At 34.2% G+C, this 17,498-nt stretch overlaps 1 protein-coding gene and 1 long non-coding RNA gene across 11 annotated transcripts in view; both read right to left on the bottom strand.

The window, feature by feature from the left end:
• The window catches only part of LOC125964569 (uncharacterized), a 348,406-nt gene that overhangs the window by 21,456 nt on the left and 309,452 nt on the right, over positions 1-17,498 (bottom strand). The gene's annotated exons all lie outside the window — the stretch shown is intronic.
• The window catches only part of ATP11B (ATPase phospholipid transporting 11B (putative)), a 138,826-nt gene that overhangs the window by 21,456 nt on the left and 99,872 nt on the right, over positions 1-17,498 (bottom strand). For 6 of the 10 annotated variants that reach the window (XM_033403099.2, XM_033403098.2, XM_049710644.1 and 3 more), the window contains one exon: positions 3,666-3,799. In XM_033403099.2, the coding sequence (XP_033258990.1) occupies positions 3,666-3,799 (134 nt within the window). Of the gene's footprint in view, positions 1-3,665; positions 3,800-11,464; positions 11,591-14,782; positions 14,869-17,498 lie in introns of those variants that run through there. The other 4 variants (XR_004476027.2, XM_033403102.2, XM_033403101.2 and 1 more) reach the window with 2 other exon arrangements.

The following is a 17,498-nucleotide window of genomic DNA, read 5'->3' as shown; positions in this document are numbered from 1 at the left end:
AGTAAATGTTTTAATTCAATAGGTATCAAAGACACCTTGAACGAAGTAAATGTTTTGACTCAATAGGTATCAAAGACAGCTAGAAGTCACTAGGGTTTTCACTTAACTGAGAACAAATGATCCTCTGTTGGTCTGGAAAAAGTTAACTACTGTCTGTCTGAATGATAAGGCCATAAGCAATTCATTATATAATACTTTATTTGCAGCTGTACCAATTTCAGCTAAAATAACTTAAGACTAAAAATAGCCTGCCATGCTTAAAATGGCCTAACCTATTTCAAGGACAGTATTAGGATTACCAAGTTAAAGGTGGCCTTTCTTAGAAGACTAAAAGCACTTAATAAATACATTTTATGTAACTTTTTCCAGGGTTCCCACTTTCCTTAAATAGAGAAGTTAGAGAAAGAGATTAGCACTTAAAATGGCCCAAATTCACTTTTATAAAAAATCTGCTGTTTCCTAGAGACTAAAGTTTGTATGTAGTTCAATTATAAACCGATTAAGTGAGCACAGTCACAATGAAGACTGGAACCTAGAAACTTTACAAAGTTGGCAAAGAGGAAGACAAACAAGCAACAACAATACCAGTGGTTTACAGGTTCTCTAATTTTACTAGTTTCCAGAAAACTTAAACAGTATCTACCTTCGTTTAAGAAGGGCTTGCTCACTACGGTCTCTCTAGCACCTAGAACTGTGCTATAGTAGGTACTCAGTATTTGTAAAATAAATGAATGGAGTAAGACTATGAACATTTCTTAGAGTAAGTATTTATGCAAGAAAAAGTATGCTCAGACACACATGACAAAACATAACTATAAACAATACTCCCAAACTGCCAATATTTTAGTTTTTCCTCTTTCCCAACCATTGCTTACATAGAAGAATCTTATTAGGTAAGGTTTCCTTCATTTTTGATCTTTTCAAAGCACACATGTGCATTCATATTGTTAAATATCATATTTGACAGAACATTAAACACCTGAACTACATATTAACTATTAACTCCTTTCTACTTAAAAGACAGTTTTGATTAGGATAAAGTAACTGTTGGTAAATTACACACAGAAAAGCATTTATTGCTGAAGTACAGCCCTTTAGAGTACAACATGGCATATCCTTTATATAGCACCATGATGCTATCTTTGAAACAGAGTTTGCAATATGGCATATTCCTTTGACAACATCAATTAGTAAAATGTAAGTAGAATTTTTGTGCCTGGATGGTAAAACTTTATTAGTAAAGAAATCTGTCATATGAAAGCACTAATTGTATTTCTCAGGAGATGACCATTACCTCTTATGTTTAATTAATGTTAATGGAACAAATATCCAAAGGATTCTACATCTTGTAAATAGAGGTATCAGTCTTGCCCTACCTTTTAAATTAGACATGAGAGAAATGTAGAATAGACGCTATTCCAAAAGCAAAACAGAATGCCAAATATATTTCGCTAAAACAATTACAAGTAAAAAACAAAAACAAATGACTTTTCAAAGTTTAAATATAATGTTAATGGATCCATGGCAATATTCATATAGCCCTTAGAAAAGCACCAAGTGGTTTTGAATATTGTATAATTTTATCCACTAAAAAAAAAATAGAACAAATCTCAAAAGACTTTTTAGATTACTCATTTGAAGAAAACAGGGAGATAATGACAGTAGTAACCAACAGCATAACCTGAGATGCTGGACAAAATTGGAAAGGTATTTATAGTCTGTCAAATAAGATATTCATTACTGTTAAACATTTTATTAGGAAAAAAAAACTCTTAAAAAAGAAAAAAAGTGAGATACAATTTTAAGGGGAAAGAAGTACAGATGAGAAGAGACACCTTCAACAGAACATGCAGAAATAAATCCCATAATTCCTTGGGCAGGTTCAAAAGGGATAATGCAGCATAAAAATGGTTATGTAAAGAATAATGGGGTGCATCACCTAAATAGTTGATATCCAGAAAATGGGAATATATATAAAGCAGAAAAATATTCTGGGATCATTTAAAATTAATTCTAGTCTTTTTTTAGTAGTTAGTGAAGATGTATATTGTCATTAAAGAGAATTTTGTGTTGAAAAAGATGTTCTAAAAATTCTATACAAGTTCTACAGTAGTCTCTTAGTCTAATTCCCACCTTAGTTCTGTGCAGTAAAGCTGTCTTATATTATACATTAGGTCTTTCTGGAACTTCCTTTGGGACACTTGTTGGCCTGGGTACATGATAGAACTACTTTCTTATAATGCATTTCATAATACAGTTGTGTAAGTCATAACATACAAGTCCCAATAAATTTAGGTGCTCATAGTAATTCTTACATGTGGAATAAAATGCCTACAAAATAATATCACAGCATTATGGAAATATTTTTGATCACATTATAATCAACAAATGGGGTCTGAAACCACAGACATTATGTTATTAACATAAGAATGCTCTTTATAAATGCAACTGTACCATAAAGAAATGGCCACAACTAAAGGCAAAGTGGGAACTAACAAGTTCACCAGTAAAAGTTACCTGAATTCTATGATACAAGAATGATGTCATACTCATTATTTTTAAAACATAAAGTCAACCAAATATTAAAAATTCTTATCAACAGATAAGAGTAGTGCCTCCTCTGCCCTTTATTCCCTGCTCCTGGGGTCTTTCCAACCTTTTCCCAGGCGTGGCACATGTAGAAAGTGATACTATTCATGTGGCACGCTGTGGACAATGGAAATGACCAACCATTCTTGCCCATCCGTAACCCTTCATGAACACGAGTGCACTGCTGCTCTGACTTTGAGACTTTGTTATCATTCACCTAAAGAATACCAAAGTGTGAAAAAAATTATTTCTATTCCTTAATATTCCCTAAATAATAACATGTCTCTTGGGGAAATGTATAAAGAATTGAATCAATTTCACTTTTAAATAATTTAAGTGGTATATACCAAAAAATGGTATTTTTGTTATGATCCAAAAGAGCAAATCTAATTCAAGAAACACATTTAGGAGAAGACAAAAACACTAAAATTCTTCTAAACCATAATTTAAAGAGCCTGTTCTAACCTACAGACTTTTAATTAGACCATAAATACCGAGTAAAAACTTAAAAATCACAACTTATTTTAAAACCTCATTATACACATAAAAAGGTGTAGGAGAGCAGAATTTCAGCCTTTTATGTTTATAAATACCTCAAAGTCTCAAATGAGTGACTAGACAATATACATGAAGAATAAGAAAGGCAAAATCTTTTGACTTTACTATTATGTGTAGATTATTTTGTAAATACAAAAAGCAAACATACAAGCAAAACAAATACAGGAAATAAAACAATTTAGGTATAATCAAAAAAATAAAGTTATAAAAATAAAACGAGTACCAGATACACACTCCTATTCACCACATTTGAGAAAGACTGTAAAGCAAGATTTTTTGTTCATTAGATGAAAAGTCTCTTCAAAGGTGCTTTCTGTTCCTTTGTTAGTGAAAGAAACCCCTACACCCTAAAGCCACAAAGTGAAATACCATCAAAGAGTGCTAATAAACAGCACACTTCCTGCTTCAGTTGGTAAAACCAGGGGCTGATTTATTAGGTATCTAGAGATGCAGGTTCATCCTGTTCCAGTTTATAGGATACTCATCTGCAGCAAAGGCTACTTAGAGAAATTTCACACCTGCTGACATGGGACGGACTACACCTTCCTATTACTCGTTCCAGCATTCTTCCAACAGATGCGCACGCTGTTTCTCCTTCTGAGAAACAGCACATGGAGTCCAAGCACTTGATACTTGAATTTGTTTCAGTAAGCTGAAGGAGTTGAAGGAGAAAAATATTAGTTATTTATAGATTTGAAATTACAAAAAGCATTAAAAAAACTGGAACAAGCACTTTAAAACCAAAAGTAATATATACATGTTTTCTATAATATGGAAATGTATGGAAGGCTTTAATTAAGAGTAATCATATAAAAATATTTAAAAGGCACTGTGTCCTAAATTAGAGGCTGAGTAAAATCATTATATAAAACAAGTACCTGGATACTATATAAATCTGCAAAGATTTTGCATTTTAATATCTTAATATATTATGATTAAAATGATTTATTTACATCAACCACTCAGAGACGTAATGAATTCTCATTCTTCTTTGAGCTTTTGTTTAGGTGAAATGCTCCTGCAACTTCAATTAAAAATATCTAGTAACTGAGAAAAGTAGAGTTTAAATTATTTTGAAGACTGGGAAATAACCAGGCAGGACCAAATCCCAATCTTCAACAATAACAACAACAATAGTAGCAAATACCTTATGTAGTGCCAGGTTCTAAACACCATATAGATATATATATGCACATCATAAATAATTCTTGAAAAAAGCATCATCTGCCTTAAATTGCTAAGCAACTATTAAGTGCTAACCATGCTCATAATAAGTTCATCTTGCTTTTTAAAAATTAACTGATGATACATTATTAAAATAAAGAAGTAACTAAGTAGTACTATTTAGATTTAAAACTGAATTAATTTCTGTAAGCTTGCAAGGTTTATATTGATTGAGGGATAAAAAAACCTGGCAAGAAAAACTTAAAGCCACAGTACTAATAATTTCAATCCTGTTAAAATAAGGGGTAAAAAATGGTATGACCACATAGCCCAATGACTCCCAACCCTGGTTTTGACACAGTCAAGGGTACACCTAAATTTCTCAAGGGTTATCATTTTGAACTTATTTTCACTCATTTTCCTTTACATATATAACATATTGCATAACAAATCTTTCAAAAGCATAGAGGAAGGAAAACAACAAAAATAGATTCATTAGAGTGCTGCAATTCACAAAGGTTGGGAATCACCAAGTGTCGAGTGTAGGCATGGCAACAGGGGACACTTGTGGAGACACTCACAATGGACAGAGGACACAAACATGATGCAACGTAAATAACCTGGCATTCCGAACCTAAGCAACTGGTGAGGTCCTGCAAAATCCCTGCTCAGAATAATGCGCCAAATACCAAGCAGTGCGAGACAACTTGGTTCCTGTTAGGCAATGAACTGATTGCATCAATGTCCTAGGATCTGCTAAGCACTGAGAAATAGCCAAATTTTACTTATTCCTTCATTATAATACCCTTGGGTTTAGGACTGTTTACGATACTATTTCTTAAACTGTGTATTATGAGATATTTACAGACATTGCACGAAAAAAAGTTCTGTGGCCAATTAAGTTTGAGAAACACTAGTTCAAGGAATGTCTAAACAGACTTGGTGAGTAAAGGACTGTCAGTAAGTCAGGTTGTGCGGTCAGTCTCCAGGGAGAGAGCTAGACATGGTGCAATTCTCAAATTTGTTTTTTTTCAGTAAACTCCCCTTCCTCCCCTCCCCAAATGGAACATTAATCAACACCAGGAGGAACATTAATATTCAGTGGAAGATTTTAGGAAATGCTGGTTTAGGTAACAGTATTTCACCAGTTTCCCAGTTTCCTCCTCGGGTCACTGGGCTCCAGCTTCCTCCATCTCAAAGCCAACCTCTGTAGGAAGCAGGACTTTAGAGCTCCCACATGCTCAAGGATAAAGTACTACACCTCAAAGAGGCCTGTAGGGCCCTTTATAACCTGATATCAGGCTGCCTTTGCTGCTCTACTTCTAAATGCTCCTGTACAGTCTCTACACAGCCAACCAGGCAGTGCTCCCTGCCTGTGGGTGTCAGGGCCTGTCACCAATTGGGGGGCAGACTGCTGACCCCTAACACCAAGTTCAGTTTAAATACCATCATCTCTATGAAACCTCCTCCACCTCTCCAACTATCAGTACTACCTCTTTCTCTCTAGATTCTATTCCAATTCTTGTTTGAATCATTTAAACGACAGAAGCACTGAACTTCAACTTATACTTCACTGAGCAAGGCACTGTGCTGGTTCCTAAAGGGGACAGCAACCCTGCCTTCAATCTGTTGAGTAAAGGATAAAGAAAAGGGTGGGAGATAAGCCAGGAACAAGTAATAATGGCAGTTATATTAATGGAATGCTTACTATGTATGTGCCAGTTAGTATGTAAGATGCTTCTCATGGATTATCTCATTTATAACCACCTTTTTGGACAGGCACCAGACTCATACACATTTTACAGATGAAGAAACAGAGAAGTTAAAAATATGTTCATGCTCACCCAGCTGGGGCTTGAGTCTTGGTTTGATTCCAGGGCCCAAACCTCTTTACCATGCTGTTATACTGCCTTCTTATAATTATGGTAAGAAGCAGAGTACAATATTGAAAAAGAGGAAGGAAAGCTCAAACCCAGCTGTTGTTGTTGGTATTACTGGGAGAGCATGAGAGATTTGATGAAAAAGATGGCATATGAAGACTGGATGGGATTTCAATAGCTGGAGATGGGAGAGTAACAGCATTCCAGGCTAAGCAGAGAGAATGAGTAACTGCGTGGGCAGAGAAGTATGATGTGCATTTAGTGCATGTTTAGCCTAAGTGTAGAGACAGTAGTTGTTACTCCTACCCCCTTGCAAAAAGACCAGTGTGACTCTAAGTGTGATCTATGGATCACTGTTGGTCTGAAAACACTGTTACTAGCTCATGAGAGACAAGTGCGTCTGGCCCGTGAGAGTAAGAGATTAGACAATTTTATGGCAATTTGACAGAATACTTTTGTAACTGTTGAATCTAATTTAAAAAATGGGGCTTATTTTATATATCTTTCAAATTTCATTTCCTAGTAATTCATTTTTATTGTATTTTACAAAAGTATTGGTCCGTGATGAACTGGAAATGAACAACAACAAAACAAACAAGAAAACAAACTGGTCATTCACAACATTTATCTGGGGAGCACTGAACTAGACCAGAAACTTGAAAGAGCAAGGGGTTTGGTTCTTCTTAGCTTAACAACATGTGCTTTACTACTGCTGGTGCTCAACCAACTGACAGGGATTCACTAAAGATAACATCCATAAGGTCAGCAGCATTTGAGTGTCCACATACATGCAGAACACTGCTTAGGTTTGGATCTGCTTTGCATTCATCACCTTTTACTTTAAAACCTAAGGACAAGTATTAAACTAAGGGCAACTCAACACAGAGAGTAAACATCTTAATATGTCAAAAATATTATACGGGCTTCCCTGGTGGCGCAGTGGTTGGGAATTCGCCTGCCGATGCAGGGGACATAGGTTTGTGCCCCGGTCCGGGAGGAGCCCACATGCTGCGGAGCAGCTAGGCCCGTGAGCCATGGCCGCTGAGCCTGCGCGTCCGGAGCCTGTGCTCCGCAGTGGGAGAGGCTGCGGCGATGAGAGGCCCGCGTACCGCAAAAAAAAAAAAAAAGAAATGACTTTTTCAGATGACCTTCTGAACTAAGCAAAATATATTTCCTTTTTATTCCCTAAGGAGAAAGAAAAAACTCAACTGTTTTGAAAATGCTGGTTAACTGTGTTACTGTAAAGCTATCTATAGAAAACACTATAGTGTTCTCTAGCAAACCTCCAAGCTCCATCATTTTCCATATATACATATTTGATCTCATATCATAGCTTCCAGTATAACCGGGGGTGGAGCATTTAGATCTCATTTCATTCAAAGTAAGGAGAGGGAGTCATTACCTTTTTAAAAAAGAGACTATTAATAAATACTAGAAAAGAAAACAAGTAACAGGAGTGAGACCCTACCTGGTGGCACTAAACAGTAACTTTTAACTTAACAGAAATTTTGATTTATTGGTAAGACTCACTCTCCACCACATTTACGTCCCAGAAACAACCACATAACTTAGAGCTAAAAGGGCTGCCAAGCAAAACAACTATGGAGATCCAACATGGGTATGTATGGCTAATAAAAATTTTCATCTTTATAGAACTTCCCTTTTGAAATAAATTCTGGCTCACTGCTCTTATTTCCATTATTTTCACATCAATGATGGTAAACATTTAGAAGTTTCTCCTGTTACTTCTATAAAAATCTTCCTTAAATTTTCTAAGTGTTGGAAAACTGTCATACGTTTCTAAGTTTTTTAGTCACGCCTATGACATTTTACCCTATCAAATCAAATAAAGTTCTTTAAGTTTAGATAGAAATTATTTAACTATTGACCATATTTGTTCTTTTGCCTATAAAATTGTTTTATATACTTCATAATCAAAGAACACCTTGCTTAGCCTTAAAGGAGATATTTGGAAAGAAGCCTTAAACTATAATTATGGAGGGAAGAAAAGGCATTTAAGGAAATGATTTTCTTTTAAATGTGAGATCAAAAGTCATCAAATGTTACCAATTTCCATATTTGGCTAAGAATAATAAAAGCCCTACAACAAGTTAATAGCTTCAAGTTCTTATTCAGAATTGGAAGAGGTACCTGTTTAATGATGGTATTTAAATAACTGCTTCGCTTACTCAAGGCCTCTTTCTCCAAAACATGCTGTAAGCTCACATTTACTCCTCTGGACTCCCTTCCCTTTCTTTTTCACCAAGTAAAATAAACAATTTTGAAAGCCAATTATAAGTATAAATAAAATACCTCTATACTGACTTTTAGGGATCTCCAGAATGAAGGAGATTTCCATATGTGTTGCCTTAATTTAAGTGTGAAAATAAGCATACAATATGAATTCTATTTATTAGGTAAGCTTGTTCTTTTTTTTTTTGTGGTACGCAGGCCTCTCACTGCTGTGGCCCCTCCCGCTGCGGAGCACAGGCTCCGGACGTGCAGGCTCAGCGGCCATGGCTCATGAGCCCAGCCGCTCCGTGGCATGTGGGATCTTCCCGGACTGGGGCACGAACCCGTGTTCCCTGCATCGGCAGGCAGACTCTCAACCACTGCGCCACCAGGGAAGCCCAGGGAAGCTTATTTTAATAAACTTGGCTTATTCCTTGTTTCAAAAAGACTGAGGCCCCTTTATTTTAATGATGTGATTGCCAAATAACAGTATCTGACTAGGAATTTGTAGTTTAGGTGAACAAGAGTATGAATTATCTGTGAAAAATGATAAAATCTCCAATTTTAATTTAATGGAGAGGGTAAATCAGAATAGCAACAATTAACTAATCAGCACAGCTGATGTTAAGAAATCAGTTTTCTAAGTATCAATCATTCACAGCATATCTCATTACCATTTGGTAGAAATAATATCAATACTAATATTTTTCTTCATTTTGACCTCCAGATGAAAAAGCTATTCAATAAGTCAGGACAGATTTGAAAATAACATTAGTTTTGTAAACTGTCACACTTATCAGATATGCATCTAGGTCCTGCCTTATTATTATAAGTCTTTTAAATGTTCGATTGTATTTGTTTACAAAATTTTACTCATTCAGAAAAGTGTAGCTTTTAGTGGCCAGTAACTAAATACAGGCCATTAAGGTTTTCTGTTCCTTTTGTAGTTCACTGCTTTGTTAAGTGAAGCAATAGCTGTATGTATCTTTGTCACACAAGAAGAGGAAGGTGACTTGTAGTTGGTTGAAACTGCTTAAAATGTTTTTTGTTGGTGGTGGTGGCAGGTTTCAGGTCTGGGGCTTAAGCGTCCTGGTTCACAATGAGAAAGGTCAGTAGCCGTAGCATCCTGCTGATATCTCTATGGTAGCTAGGTGCAAGCTGGAAAGAGGGCATCCAGAGTAGGGCCAGGAATCCAGAGACAAAAATGTGACAGAACAATGAAGGCCTAAGAGGCAGGGTGACATAGAGGGAGATGACTAGGAGAGTCTAGCCCATGGCAACATTTAGGGCTCAGCATAATTCTGCCAGATTTGGCAAGGCTGACCAAATTTTGATTAGAGAAACAACTGCCGTTTCAAGACAGAAAATATAGGAGAGAGAGATTATTTAATACTTACTTTTTAAAAAGTGATTTTTATCTCAAAATATATGCCCAAGACAGAAATATATGAGACGAGAAATACTCAAGATATATTTCATTCAACTAATTAAAATTCAGTGATAAGCAGAAAAAAACTGCAGATCAGGGTAAGCACCTCCAGCAATTTTACTAAAATCATATCGATGGTTTGCGGGCTTTTCTACTTTCTTGTTTATAGGAAGAGAGACCATACGTCACAGGATGATAAAAGAATTCACTTATCATTCCTTTGTAAAAGTAACCATAACAAGGCCCCTATTATTGAACAGGGGTATTCTAAGAACCCAATTCTCAACTGTTCTATACATTTTAATAGACATATTAAAGTAAAGCAGCACCATATCCATGTCTTTTGAAATATCCACTTGAGCTTGAATCTTTGGGGAACTTTTATCGCAGAGGACATAATTTCACAGTATTAGCACAGTCAGTTCCCAAATGGATTATGTGCTCTGGGAATTAACCAGGACATCTTATATATCCCAGCTAGCTTCCCCTCTTTAATCAATGAGTTCTTCAGCTGAGTTTTCCTTGTAACCAATGAGGGCATGTTCTAAAAACTAAAAATCTTTCTATATTTATCAAAGCAAAATACAAGATAAATATATTATGAAGGTAATCATATGGAATATCCCAAAACAAAATAAAAATTCAGAATTGTTTTGAATTTCTTTTCAACTAATAATAATAATGACTGGGAGTTGATTAATTTTCAACATTTTCCATTTTCAGCAATTCACTAAAGGAATCTAATTTTTAAAATATGTCTTCCAGAATAATTCACATTTTTTCAAATTATTGTACCTGTTCCACTGTCTGATTTATAATCTTCAAGTAGCTTTGTTTTAAAGTTTCACCATTTATGAGGGTTATCTCAGATAAGACAACAGCACCTTCTTGACCAGTAATTAGGTACAAAGTGGCAAATAGCCCAAGTAAAAATATAATTACTAGTGGTAAGAATTTTTATCTTCCATGGTTACTACCAATTAAAATATTTTGCATATCCCAATTAGGTCTAGAAGTGGTTGTTAGGGTTTAATTCTCAAGAGGGAGTGAATCAAGTCCTCATTAATTCATACTTTTTTATTACAAAGATGTAATTATGAAAGTTTATGAAAAGTAAGAACTGAGAGTTTGGTGAATACCAGTCAACAGAAAATTATTCAGTACCAAGTCTAAGCACTCACTCATTTGACCATTCAACTCAAGAGGTAGACTTAGATAAGTAATTCAGTGTCTAACTATGTTAACATGTATAAAATGACACATAACTATAAGTGGGAAAAGTGATTTGGGAAATAACAGAAATAGCATGACATATTTTCAAAAGAAGTGAAAAGGAATAAATTCTTGAGTATAAGACAATAGGTTAGAATTTGAAGTAAAGTAAGATTTAACACTATAAATCCAAAGGAAGATTAATGAAATATTCAGATACAGACATATAAAAAATGTAAAGATCATTAAAAAGGAAAACAGGTAAACAAAAACAATATATGAGAAACGGTGAAGGAATTAGTAAAGTAAAAACTGAAATGTCAGGCCAGTTCTCCCATAGCATGCCCCAAGCTTGAGAACTTAGCAGATATGTCCCCAGGAAGGTCCAGCGCAGTACTACCTAGTGCACGTAAGAACTGTCCTGCTGGCTGCAAGCCTCAGCTAGCAGGTGCCTACTGTCCTCCCCTCTGTGCTTGCTTTCAGCAAATTCATATGCTGAGCTGACTGAACCCTTATCTTCTTCCATCTGGAAGGACAGAAAAGCAACAAGTCTCATATTACAGAACAATACTCTCACTGTATATAAGTTTAGAATCAAAATAGCAAGTTGGGGTCCACAATCTGTGAGGCACAAATGAAAGTTCACACAACACCACATTCATTTACTGTCACAAAAGAGAGCAAATAGTAGCTTCTTAAGGAGCATACAACAGAGCATACAAAAAAAAGCCATGATTTTCTGGTGCACAAAGTTAAATTAAAACCAGGTTTCCATGAATAAAATTAAATTTCTTCTATTAAACAAATTCCTTGCCACTAAGAGTTAGGGTTCTTATTGCAAAGGTATGTCCCATTTCGCATCTCTGATGCTCCCTCTCAGAAGACTCCTCTACTTTAACTGGACTTCAGCAGAGTGGAAGGGTCAATCATATGGCCTTTCAAATGTTAGACATATGAGTAAGGGGGAGCTTGACTTGATGTAGTAAACAAAATTAATTTAATCCTTAATTTGAAATATATTTTTTAAGTGAGTGTTAACTTATATAAATTTCTACTCTTTTGCTTTTCCTATTTTTTTTTTTTTGGCTGTGTCTTGTGGGATCTTAGTTCCCCAACCAGGGATTGAACCCAGGCCCTCGGCAGTGAAAGCGCAAAGTCCTAACCACTGGCCCACCAGCGAATTCCCTCTATATTTTAAGTATTAGAAACCTTCTAAGGAGTATGTGCCCAGAGCCAAGCTAATTTTAACCTTTCTTAAATTATAAAAAAATGTCCTCAATAAATAAAAAACAATTTTCCCCCTCATTTCTATGTGTTTTCTCAGTCTTAGGACTAATCAATAATTATTTCTATAAAAAATGCTATAGTAAATTTCTTACATACATAAAAAATAAAGTAGTAGAATTCCTTGGTTTCAAGAGTACAGTAAGTTTATGTAAAGGTAGATTATTATTATAGTTTTGCCTATAACATAAAGGAGTGTAAAATACTCAAAATGAGTTTTCTTTTATTCAAAAGAAAATTATTAATAGTTTTGTGTTAATGGTCCTTAAGAAGTACTAACCTGATTAAAGATTTGAAAGCTCTTAAAGATATTCGATATATGCACAATCTTCCTCTCTGTCACAACAGTAAACAATTAAGCTACCATGGATCACACCCAGGAATATCGTTCAACGTAGTTCAAAAACAAGATGTATTCAAAATCCACAGCATGCATCAACAGACAGATGTTTGTGGACACTTGTTCTTCATGAAGCTATGAGCAAATGCCCATCCAGTGATCATTCACCACTCATGTAAGCAATTGTTATTTCTGCCTGGCCTTTGGTTGAGCACAGTATTTCTTTTTGTTTTTCTCTGATGCTGATAGTAAGCATATAGACCACAGTATGTAAAATAGTCATTTGATAGGTGAAGAACCTAGAGGCTCAGAAAGGTGAACTAATTTCATTACGATATACAGGGTGCAGGGCCAAGGGCATGCTGTGCTAGCATTCAGGCCCACCATCTCCCCAACAGGGCTCTTCTCCCTTTGTTACACCACCTGATTGGACAGTGCTTACAGGAAACACTACCTGACTCATGTACCCTGCTCTCATTGTGTTCCTTCATAGATGAATGTTAAGCTTACTACTTTATTACACTATTAAGGAGAGTGGGATCTCTTTAATTTATGATCTCCGTGTATCATTCTTTTTTAGTCTATCATTGCTCAAAAAATGTTGCTTGATTTGAGCCACCATGATATGAGAAAATATGATTTAATAAAAACATTAAGATTATTCACAATGTAAAACTTAATCCTCACAGAAGTGCTTGCTGGAGTGTTCTTTTAAATAATGAGCTCTCCTATTGCCTTGGAGCTAAATAATTAGATGTTTGAAAATGTGATAAATACACACTGTTTTCAGAAGGCACATATAGATAAAATGTGATGCACATATTTGGCTCAACCAAAGGTGAAGGCAAATCTTCCAAGTTTGTTTTGATTTTAGTTCTTGTTTTATACATGAAATTTAGTTGACTACCACTTAACCACCCATTTGTATACTCATTTACAATTATTATACCTTTGTAATTCAAAGTAGAATATTTCAAAAATCCTGATGCTAATAGGAATAATAAAATCGAAAGGTTTGGTAAAATTTTCAAACAGCTCAAAATTATGAACTCATAGGACTACATAAGAAGTTATTTAAGCAGTGCTCTGTCAAAGTCATTTGTTTGATCAAGTGAACATAGATGGATTAGAAACCTTGAGAATAAAAAAGAATTAAAAAAAAATATGACTAAAAATCCAGGGTGAGAAGTTGAAGGGTGCCAAAACAAAACAATCAGTTATATTACTTTTCCTTTTCAAACCAGACTGGAGTTAAAATTAATATATAGCTTTGGTATCTTAATATGAAAAGTTCTAGGATTTAAACTTTCATTCTCTTCCATCAAGACATCTTCGGATTACTGATTATTTTTTGTGGAAACTGACAGAATGGATCTGTCTGTGGAGATAAAGGTATACATATGAGATACAAAATGTATTGTTAAAATCTTACCTATTGTTTAAGCAAAAAAAAAAGGAAAAAAAATTAGGACACACTTTTGCATTATTTTAAAATAATTTGTAGTCAATAAACCTGCTTGAAATCTAGAGTGATTTTTTTTCAGGGCTGAATTATTTATACCAATAAAATAATTAAAAAGTAAAAGAAAAAAGTATTTGTTCAATTTATAGATGCACTAAACAGCAGCAAGGATATGAAATGTTTCAGCAGCCATTACAGTGTACAAAGACAAATATACACATGTATTTGCAACACAGATTAAGGCAAGATAAAAAATGGGCAATTCTCACTTCCAAGTAACTGAAACTTAAAACTTTCAATTTCTGTAGCTTAAATTACTCAACATGCAGGAGCATTCTTACGTACCAGTACGACAAGCAGAAGCATTAGAATTGTGCTAGAAAAGGTAGTTAAGGTATAAAATATATAATAAGGTACAGATCTCTGTCCTGTTAAACTGAATTTTTGTCTCAAAGAAATGGATGTATTTTTTAGGTTTTAACATGCATATTGATAAAGGTCAAATTAGAGACAGAGCTGTGCTAACAAAAATGCCCCACTCTTAATTCATGCCTCTGCCCATCTTTTGAATATTTTTAAATTGACCTTTAGCATGCAGAAGAGTTAATGAGGTTCTACTCCTCCTACTCTACCTAAGTTTGCTCAGCTGATTCCTTGCCCTCGACAATGGCTGCAGTGCGATGAACTCGTCACTGAAAGCGACTGTGTTGGAGTACATCTATAAGTGGACAGAAAAGGGATGGGACATACAACAAGTCAGTGAGCTGTATTTATCACCTAAGAGACAGACACAGGACAAGCTTTGTAAAGACATTTGTCCCTACAAGAATAGGATATATCATACATGGTACACATACATAACTGACATTTGTAGGGCTATTGGCTTTGCTATCAAAAGAATTTTTTCTTAATACCACATTATTATTCTGCAGAAAAACAAAGCTCAAAATAAATGCTGACAACTCTTCTTTTGATATGATTTTTCTTGCTACTTTTGGTAAGCAATGAAGTAAGTAGCTGACAACTTTCTAACAACTTTCTCAACATTTGAAATGAGTTGAAAGTACAAGGCTGAAATAATAAAGATTACTGACTATAGCGAAAGAATAATGTCACACACGGGATATGAATGACCATATACTGTCTCGACAAAAACAAAAAAAATCCCCAGTAGGCTAGAAAATCCCTGAGTGGAAGTAGAGATTTCCTCTTTAGCTTATTTTTATTTCCATGTTTATTTTTTATTGACGTATAGTTGATTTACAATGTTGGGCCAATCTCTGCTGTACAGCAAAGTGACTCAATTTTAAAAATATATATCACATTCTTTTTCTCTTTAGATTAGATCACAGTTGAACATCCAGTCAAATCATTTAAAAGGAATTTAGTAGGGTAGAAAGGGAGATTATACTGGCTTTCATACATAGAAAAATGATTGATTTTTAAAATCAACTCCATTTTTAATCAATTTAGCCTACGGTAAAATAACTAAAATATATATAAAGTACTTTTAACTTTTTCTTGTCTAAGGGTCCGCCTTAAAGTATCAAATATTTCCTGTGTAATCCTTTAAAAAGAGGTCTACAAAAATGGTAATAAGGACTAATATTATCACCTTTTATTATCATTAAGAAATCTCTATGAAAAGATATAATGCTCTGCCTAAAGAAAATTTCTAAGGATAAATGTAAATAAATCATTATTTACTTTTATAAAGAATAAGTTTTTAAGTGATGTCATTAATATATTTTGGTGAAATATAACTTTATATAGCCAAGAGGGCAAGACAAATATGTTCTCCATAAAGGTCTAGAAAAAGTATAATAGACAATGTATTAAAAGTAGTATTCTATTATCATGAATATCTCTGAAGATTAGAAAAAAGATAGGCAAACCTTTCTGACATATATTTAAGTAATATATTGCAAGGTGGAAAAGTCTGCCCATACTGATATAAATATATGCATAGGCAGACACAGTAATCAGATTATGCAAAGTTTTTCAGCCCCATCTGAAGATCAGTATCAGAGCAACATCCTCATCATTCTTATAGTTATGTTCTTAATGAGGACTTACTACATACAGACCCAGGGTTAGGCACTTTATATTAATGATCTGTAACCATCAAGTAAGGTAGTTATTATTCTGATTCTACAGAGGAAGAAACTGAGGCTTAGGGAAGTGACTTGATTAAAGACATACATTTTATAAGTGGTTAAAACAGTATCTGAATTAAGTTTGTCAGGCTTCAGAGGCCTATGCTGCTTCAGTGGTGTTAAAATGTATATTGGCTAGGACTGACTGACCACAGCAAACAAGTGCTAAAGAAATGTTAATATGATCAACTGAAATTAAAACCAATACACTGTTTAAGAAGCCTAACTCAAATCACTAAATACTTAAGAAGCACTTATTCTATTTGTAGCATGAACACACAACTAAATTTCCAAAATTTGCTTGGCATACAGCAAATATGCAAAAAACAAAAAAAAAAAAACAAAACCCCCCTCAAAACCCTCAACCTAGGCAGAACTAAATGATTAATAAACTCTGTGTTTACAAGGGCATAAAAGTTGATTAGAATGTACTCTTGAGGACATATGTTCAATGTCATGATACGGTTAATAAGACAAACCAATATTTCTAGCTTATGTACAAGTCAAATACACAAAAAAGTCAAATATACTAAATAGCTATCATTTCTTGAGGATATACTCTGTGTTTGAACATTATTCCATTTAATCCTTATTACAAATGTAATGAGATAGACATTTGTCATAATTTTACCCATGAAGAAATGGAGACTTAAAGTTACAGAGCTACTCAGTGGTAGAATGTGGGTTTTGAACCCACAACTATCAGGCCCTAAAGACCATATTCTTAAACACTATGTAACATACTATTAATATCTGCTGTAGTATAATATTATTAGTGTTTAGTGAGAGAATATATTTTATAAAAATCCATTCTGTAGAAGTTATTTAGGTTAAAGAACTTATTTCATACTTTTGTTGAAAACAATATGACCTGAAGAAGCACTACTGAAATTCTAATCGTTCTGAAGAAATGGATATATATCCCAATTATATATATTTGATAGAAGGCTGTGATAATAGTATTTAAGACATATTTATACTATTATTTGGACATAACTTGATAGTTTTATACTTAAAACCTAGTTCTATTAATAACACAATGTAATTTTTAAAAATTATAATTTTTCAGGAGTCATAAAATTCATAGCAACAATAACAACTTTAAAAATATCACATGTAACAATATTTATATTGCAAAATACTTGATACAGGAATAGATAATTTCCTATTTTCTAATATAAGCAAATTATAA

This window comes from Orcinus orca, chromosome 5, assembly GCF_937001465.1.
Source record: "Orcinus orca chromosome 5, mOrcOrc1.1, whole genome shotgun sequence".
Classification (NCBI taxonomy): domain Eukaryota; kingdom Metazoa; phylum Chordata; class Mammalia; order Artiodactyla; family Delphinidae; genus Orcinus; species Orcinus orca.
Note: the sequence above shows the minus strand (reverse complement) of the source record. Positions and strands in the feature narration are given on the sequence as shown.